General features: G+C 47.2%; 1 protein-coding gene across 1 annotated transcript in view; it reads right to left on the bottom strand.

The window, feature by feature from the left end:
* Positions 1-728: 728 nt before the first annotated feature.
* The window catches only part of LOC121289976 (bone morphogenetic protein 1-like), a 140386-nt gene continuing 132677 nt past the window's right edge, over positions 729-8437 (bottom strand). The window contains exons 18-21 of the mRNA XM_041210002.1: positions 7555-7682; positions 4965-5178; positions 3197-3447; positions 729-1514 (exon numbers count right to left, since the gene is read on the bottom strand). Coding sequence (XP_041065936.1) covers positions 1380-1514; positions 3197-3447; positions 4965-5178; positions 7555-7682 — 728 coding nt within the window. The 3' untranslated portion in view covers positions 729-1379. The remainder of the gene's footprint in view (positions 1515-3196; positions 3448-4964; positions 5179-7554; positions 7683-8437) is intronic.

Here is an 8437-nt window from a genome sequence, read left to right as displayed (position 1 = left end):
GGGAGCTTGCTGTGTGCAAATTGGCCGCATTTCCTACATGAAGACACTTCAGAAGTACTTTATTGGATGTGTAGTGCTTTGGAATGCTATAGAAATACATGGTCTTTCCCCTTATAGGGAGAAATTAGTTTTCGTCAGGAATAAAACATAAGAGGTTCCCACCTCTCACTTGGTGCCGTGTGCAGGCTCTTACCCAGATCCCCAAATCCAACGCTTGGAGCCCAGAACAGGCCACAACAAAAACACAAGACCAGAGAACAGGGGACAAAATGCAAAAGCTGCAGCATTTATTTTTATTGGGCTTCTGAGAATGAACTTTCAAAGCTTATCAGACAAAATCGACTCAATCTCCTGCTGTGCACCTGCCTAGCATGGTTGAATCACAGCTTTCCAGTCAAGGGGTCTCCAGCTGCACTACAGAACGCAGGCAGTTGTTTCCGATCCGAGGCTCATGAGGCAGGAGGTAGTACTCACCGTGACCTCAAGATGTCAAAACGAACGTGAACGCAGCTCTTCCAACAACATTTGCATCGTAGAAATTGTTCCTTGCAATCCCCACAGACGGAATAAAGGAGATTGCTCCCTCTCCTGATAAAGGCCAGGACCTGAATATAAACTTGAAGCTGCAGGAACTGTTTGTACGCTACCACATTTTATTGAGTGGGTAGTTTAAGTGTCTACTCCCTTTCACTGTAGAGGCTACCCCCCCCCCCCCCCCCCCACCCCCTTCCCCACCATGCTAAACACCATTGACCAGTGGAGAGAGAGCAGGTAGCTGACCTGCTCCCAATCCTCTGCCAATAGTACTCTGGCCAGATGTGCAAGGTTAGACTACACTGGCTCAGCAGGAGGCCCCTGAAAGGGCCTAGTTTCAGCTTGACACCGCCCCTGCCAGCCCAGCACCCTTTGGTGTGGCAGGCTAATGTCCTGCTACTTCGTGGCTCATGATCATGGTCAAGTGACATCAATTGAATGTAACGAAGTCCGAGAGAGAGAGGGAGAGAAGTTTCACAGAAGTCCAGGGGCCAAGTACAGAGGGTGGCTGCATTGACCCGTCTTGCATGTTGTTTGAAAGAAAGCTTAGGTATGCCCATTAAAAGGGGATCATACAACAGCTTTCGGTCATCTTCCCCAAAGGGATCTCTCACAACACTGAGTCCTTTTTTGAGAACACTGCAATACTGAGTCGCGTGGCGATTCCCAGTCATTCACTGCACTGAAGCATCACATATCATAATACACTCGAGTCATTTCAGCTTTTTTTCGTTTAAAGTGCTGAAATTTTGGAAATGGCTATGTTCCTCGTGTGAGAATTTTTACAGTACGATTAAAAAAAGAAAGTTGCAAATTCCAGTCTCTCAGTTGGTCAAGGGTAGGGATCATTTCCTCAAGTGAAGAGTGTCCTGGAACTTGGTGCTGGTGTAGCGTGCATGGAAACCCTTCTTGTTAATGGTGTCGTCCGTATGGAAGCGAATCATGATTGAATCCCCAGCTGAATAAATCTCCTCAGGAGGCTGCAACAAAAAATGTTGACCCATGAATAGAGGGCTATTGTTGACCTGTAACTGCCCCCCCTCCAATCCAGACTGGCCTCTTTACTCCATGTTGTTGGCCGCTTTACTGCCATTCCTTTAACCCACCTGTTAAGATGAAAGAAGGAACCTTTGACCTTCACTGATATAAAGACCATTGGTGCCCCAGTGAGAATCTCAGCAATTTTTTGCAGCTACTGCTCCACACATTCACACAAACCCATTGTCTGGGAGGCTCAATTAGCCTGCTCCATAACCCATTGCTGCCCCATGTAAAGCTGACTCCAAAAAGATTGTGCATCTGTAAGCTCATTCACATGGGTACGTGTGGGTATGTGTCTCTGCACAAGTATCTATATTTGTGGGCAGAAAGTCTTGTGGTGCAGTGGGTAGTGTCCTTACCTCTGAGCCAGAGGCTCCGGGTTTGAGTTCCACCCCAAGACTTGATGGCTATGGAAGGTGCATTCATAACGTGGACAAACAGGTTGATTATCAACCCCTGTAAATCTTTCCAATACACCTTTGGCAGGTAGTAAGAGCAGAAGTGTCTCCTGATAAGCCACGCTTGATACAAAGTGGCACCCCTCAAGCTATAGCCTCAGGCGACCCTTTCGAGGAGAACCTAGCTGTGGAAACAGACATAAGCTCGCGCTTTATCTGCTTCATGTATCAGGCAGCTTCTAAATCTAAGTATATGTGCATGCATATGTACCTGCGAGCCCTTAGCCATGCACATATGAGTATGTATGCATGTGTATGAGTACGTGTGTTGTGTGTATGTGTGTACGTGTGTGTGTACATCTGTGTATGTGTGCATGTCTACAACGCAGGTATGTGCATGTGTATGCTTATATACTTGGACCTATATGTGCGTGTATGTGTGTGTGTGTGTGAGTATGTGCACGTGTGTCTATTAATCCTGTTCTTTAGGCACAGTTCACACAACAATCTCTGCTTTCAGTTGAGCTAAGGGATGAAGTGTTGAGTGAAGGGCAGATGCTGACAAGTCACCCACTCCAAGCATACACCTCCCAATGACCAGAGAATTTGACCAATGCCAGGGAGAGCGCTCACTGTTTGACACTGAGCAGAAAATGGAGATAGAACAGGGCATGTACTCTGACTGACATCAGTATGCGAAGAAGCATGGTAGCAGGAAAAAGCTTTAGCACTTTCTTCCACACACAGGCAGGGGGCTCGGCAATGGAATTGTCATTGAATGTCGAGGGCAGATGGTTGGACTCTCTCTTGTCGAAGATGGTCATTGCCTGGCCCTTGTGTGGCATGAAAGTTACTTCTCACTTATCCGTCCAAGCCTGAATGTTGTTCAGGTCTTGCTGCATGCGGACATGGGTCCTCGTTATTTGAGGAGCTATGAATGGTATTGAACATTTTGCAATGATCAGTGAACATCCCCACCTCTTTCAATGGAGGGAAGGTCATTGAAGCTGATTGGGCCCAGGACACCGCCCTGATGAACCTTCTACTGTGACGTCCTAGGGATGAAATAATTGGCCTCCAACAAGCACAACCATTCTTCATTTCCTTTCCCCATAACACCCAGTAAGATTGGCAGTTTGTGCTAAATCAGTGTGGTTTCACAGGGTGGGACACAGACCCAGCAGAAATTGGAAAAGAATCGAATGGACGTCGCGAGCTCTTACCCCGGAGCCGCAGAACCTGCCCAGCCTGGGAGCAGTGTCATCTGAGCCATCGAACAGCTCCATGTAATCGTAGCCACAGTCTGCTTCCTCCTCAATCTCGAAGGTCTGGAATATCAACTCCACTCCGTACCCTTCTTCTGCCCGGACCACCCACTGGCAATCTGCTCCTCCAGGGTAATTGTTATCTCCAAACTGCGAGTGAGAGTATAGATCCTTGGTTTTCACTTCTGCCTTCAGCTTTCCCCCACATTCTGCAGGATAAAACATGGACACTGGCATGTAACACTGGTCTCCAGTATAAGCTTGCCAAGGTAGTTACATCCTTTCCTTGCCTGTAGTACTTGCTCAACAACATTGCTGCCTATTTATGGTTAGTTATTTTCATTAACCAGTCAGCAATGTGCAAGCTCCTTCCCAGCTTGGGCCGCAACTCATCAAGCCTCTCTTCAATCTAAAGTTCTTGCCTCAATGCATCACACTCTCACCTCTGAGTCAGGAGATTGCAGGGGTGCAAGTCCCACTGTGCCTCATAACCTAGGCTGGCACTGAGAGAGTGCTGCACTGTCAGAGGTGCTGTCTTTCAGATCTAAGGCCCTGCCTGCCTGACAGGGGGATATAAAAGATTGCATGGCATATTCCGATGAAGAGCAAGGGAGTTTATCCTTGGTGTCCTAGCCAATATTTATCCTTTAGCTAATACCACTAAAAAAAGATAATCTGAACATTTATCTTATGGGACCTTGCTCTGCACAAATTAGCAACAGTGGTTCTGACATTACAATACTGATGTCACTTCATTCTGTTCTCTGGTGTTAAGTACCTTTCCTGCTTAAGGCCAGAGAGTCTTTATGGTTTGGAGGAAACCCCTTCAGTCCATCAAGTTCATGCTGGCTCTCTGCAGAGTAATCCAATCAGTGCCATTTGCCGTTATGTCTTGGCAGCTGACTGTTGTTAGGCTATGGTACCACAGGAGCCTGCAGTCCCTTGGTATTTTGGCCATATAGGCATTCATGCGTTAGGTAACTAAAGTGCCAGCACTGGCTGCAGTGGAGAATCACTGTGGAGTTCAATCCTCGCCTAGTCCAACCTTTACACTTATGACCAAGGGTCAATGGATACCGACCAGGATTGGGAGTCTCGAGCTACTATGCGGCTGTAGGGATTGATTGCACAGTTTTGCTATTGCAAACCTAACAGAGACAGGGACTGAACTAGAGAACTTTCCTCATCTGCCTGGTTCAGTTCTGAGGGGAGCGGGGGGGTGGTGGGGGGGGGGGGGGGGGGGGGGGGGGGGGGGTGACATCATTTTTACTGCTCATTACAGTGCTCCTCTCCAAATTGAAGATCCCACTCAAACCCTCGTCTATGAGACAATAGGCATGCCTAAATTTGGATAAGTGCCAGGAATTAAGCCTTCACTGACTGATGTCCTTCTCACTGTGGCTTAAATTGCGATGATAAAAATCCCATTTCTATACTGTTTCATGCAACAATATCCTATGTTTAGTCAGGGAGCACATTCTCAATTACATAGTTTCCAGGTCACAACCTACCTGAGTGGGTGGAGTGACACTGTAAAGCACAGAAGACAAGGTGAAACACATGTATAAAATCCCTCCAGTTATTCCATCCTTATATCTTCTACCATTGCTTTTCAAAGCAGCTCAAATTAATGATTGGAGCAACATGCTTACACAGTGAATTTGCTTCATCTCACCATGATTCAGCCAATTGGATAGGTGTGTTTGCAATAGTGGAGGCTTCTTACCTGAACTGTGAGTGGCTTCAAAGCCTTTTTTTTGCACAGAGTTGTCAGAGAAGAATTTAATGAACATCCTATTGAAGGTGGAGATCAGGGGCTCTGGCTTTTTACTGCCACAGAATCGGCCAATAACTTTCGCCTTTGAGTCTTTGCCATCGTAAAGCTCCAGGTGATCATAGGCACATTCCTGGTGCTGTTCAATATCCAACTCATTGAAGGCCTTCCAAACAAAAGTAAACAATTGCATGTTCTCAATAGTTCTTTTTTCCCCCCAAGATTCAAATTTGAAGACTTCGTAGACATGTCTCCTCAGGGGTGAAAAGGTTAAGCAGGGATTTCATTCAAAATTATGAGGAGTCTTCATAGAATAAATAAGGAGAAATGATTAAAAACAAAAACAAAAACAGAATTACCTGGAAAAACTCAGCAGGTCTGGCAGCATCGGTGGAGAAGAAAAGAGTTGATGTTTCGAGTCCTCATGACCCTTCGACAGAACTTGAGTTCGAGTCCAAGAAAGAGTTGAAATATAAGCTGGTTTAAGGTGTGTGTGTGGGGGGCGGAGAGAGAGAGAGAGAGAGAGAGAGGTGGAGTGGGGGTGTGGTAGGGACAAACAAGCAGTGATAGAAGCAGATCATCAAAAGATGTCAACAACAATAATACAAAAGAACACATAGGTGTTAAAGTTAAAGTTGGTGATATTATCTAAACGAATGTGCTAATTAAGAATGGATGGTAGGGCACTCAAGGTATAGCTCTAGTGGGGGTGGGGAGAGCATAAAAGATGTAAAAAAAAAATAAAATAAATAAATATATATTTTTTTCTTTTTATAATGGAAATAGGTGGGAAAAGGAAAATCTATATAATTTATTGGAAAAAAAAGAAAAGGAAGGGGGAAACAGAAAGGGGGTGGGGATGGGGGAGGGAGCTCACGACCTAAAGTTGTTGAATTCAATATTCAGTCCGGATGGCTGTAAAGTGCCTAGTCGGAAGATGAGGTGTTGTTCCTCCAGTTTGCATTGGGCTTCACTGGAACAATGCAGCAAGCCAAGGACAGATATGTGGGCAAGAGAGCAGGGTGGAGTGTTAAAATGGCAAGCGACAGGGAGGTTTGGGTCATTCTTGCGGACAGACCGCAGGTGTTCTGCAAAGCGGTCGCCCAGTTTACGTTTGGTCTCTCCAATGTAGAGGAGACCACATTGGGAGCAACGAATGCAGTAGACTAAGTTGGCGGAAATGCAAGTGAAATGCTGCTTCACTTGAAAGGAGTGTTTGGGTCCTTGGACGGTGAGGAGAGAGGAAGTGAAGGGGCAGGTATTGCATCTTTTGCGTGGGCATGGGGTGGTGCCATAGGAGGGGGTTGAGGAGTAGGGGGTGATGGAGGAGTGGACCAGGGTGTCCCGGAGGGAGCGATCCCTACGGAATGCTGACAGTGGGGGTGAGGGGAAGATGTGTTTGGTAGTGGCATCATGCTGGAGTTGGCGGAAAGGGCGGAGGATGATCCTTTGAATGCGGAGGCTGGTGGGGTGATAAGTGAGGACAAGGGGGACCCTATCATGTTTCTGGGAGGGAGGAGAAGGCGTGAGGGCGGATGCGCGGGAGATGGGCCGGACACGGTTGAGGGCCCTGTCAACGACCGTGGGTGGAAAACCTCGGTTAAGGAAGAAGGAGGACATGTCAGAGGAACTGTTTTTGAAGGTAGCATCATCGGAACAGATGCGACGGAGGCGAAGGAACTGAGAGAATGGGATGGAGTCCTTACAGGAAGCGGGGTGTGAGGAGCTGTAGTCGAGATAGCTGTGGGAGTCGGTGGGTTTGTAATGGATATTGGTGGACAGTCTATCACCAGAGATTGAGACAGAGAGGTCAAGGAAGGGAAGGGAAGTGTCAGAGATGGACCACGTGAAAATGATGGAGGGGTGGAGATTGGAAGCAAAATTAATAAATTTTTCCAAGACCCGACGAGAGCATGAAGCGGCACCGAAGTAATCATCGATGTACCGGAGAAAGAGTTGTGGAAGGGGGCCGGAGTAGGACTGGAACAAGGAATGTTCCACATACCCCATAAAGAGACAGGCATAGCTGGGGCCCATGCGGGTACCCATAGCCACAAGGAGAAATGATTTCCTTGGCAGGGGGGTTGGCAACCAGAGGACACAGACTTACAATGATTTGGCAAGAGAACCAGAGTGGACATGTGGAGATTTTTTTACTTAATGCATCAAGCTGTTGTGATCTGAAACGCGCAACCTGAAAGGGCGGTGGAAACAGATTCAATAAGACATTTCAAAGGGGAATTATATATATAGTGCAAGGCAGAAATTTGCAGAGCTATGGGGAAGAGCTTGAGGAGCGGGATTAATTGGAGAGCTCTTTCAAAGGGCCAGCACAGGCACAAAGGACCAAATGGCCACCTTCTGTGCGGTGTCACTCTATGATTCTCCTCAGCTCCCATGTTGTGAACGGACCATAATAAGCCGTTTATGGCTACGTGGGGTTCCAATCTGGTCCTTCAAAATTAATGACAGTAAGCAGGTTTGCAATCTTGTGCCACCCCTGAGACACGAATGGGCTCCCTCAGTAAAGGGTATATCTTACCAGTTTAACCCGGTGCCCAGGTGTGGTTATGATCTCCCAGGTGCACTCCTTCCGACTTGTGTACTTATTGGGCCAGTTCGGGCTGGTGATGGTGCCAGAAACACTGTTGATTTTGTGTTCGCATCCAGCTGCAGTCATAAGAACATAAGATCATAACAAATGGAAGCAGGAGTAGGCCACTTGGCTCCTTGCGCCTGCTCCACCATTCAATAAGATAATGGCTGATCTAATGCAGACTTAACTCCGCCTTCTGGCCTGTCCCCAATAACTCTTGGCTCCCTTGTCAGTCAAAAATCGGCCCAATTCAGTCTTGAATATTTTCAATGCTCCAGCCTCCACTGTCCTCCTGGTTGGAGAATTCCAAAGTGTCACAACCCTCTGAAAGGAGAAATCCCTCCTCATTTCTATCCTAAATGGGAGACCCCTTATTTCAAAACTGTGCCCTCTAGTTCTAGGTTTTTCCCCACGAGGGGAATCATCCTCCCAGCATCCACCTGGTCAAGCTCCCTCAGGATCTTATATGTTTCAGTAAGACTGTTTTTCTAAACTCCAGTGAATACAGGCCCAACCTGCTCCCACATTCCTCATAAGTCAACTCCTTCATACCGGGAATCCGCCTGGTGAACCTGTTCTGAACCGCCTAGTAAACCTGTTCTGATCCGCCTAGTGAACCTGTTCTGAACCGCCTAGTGAACCTGTTCTGATCCGCCTAGTGAACCTGTTCTGATCCGCCTAGTGAACCTGTTCTGAACCGCCTAGTGAACCTGTTCTGAACCGCCTAGTGAACCTGTTCTGAACCGCCTAGTGAACCTGTTCTGAACCGCCTAGTGAACCTGTTCTGAACCGCCTAGTGAACTTGTTCTGATCCGCCTAGTGAACCTGT

The sequence above is a fragment of the Carcharodon carcharias genome, chromosome 17 (assembly GCF_017639515.1).
Source record: "Carcharodon carcharias isolate sCarCar2 chromosome 17, sCarCar2.pri, whole genome shotgun sequence".
Taxonomy (NCBI): domain Eukaryota; kingdom Metazoa; phylum Chordata; class Chondrichthyes; order Lamniformes; family Lamnidae; genus Carcharodon; species Carcharodon carcharias.
The sequence above is the reverse complement of the archived record's forward strand: the minus strand, read 5'-3'. Positions and strand labels throughout refer to the sequence as shown.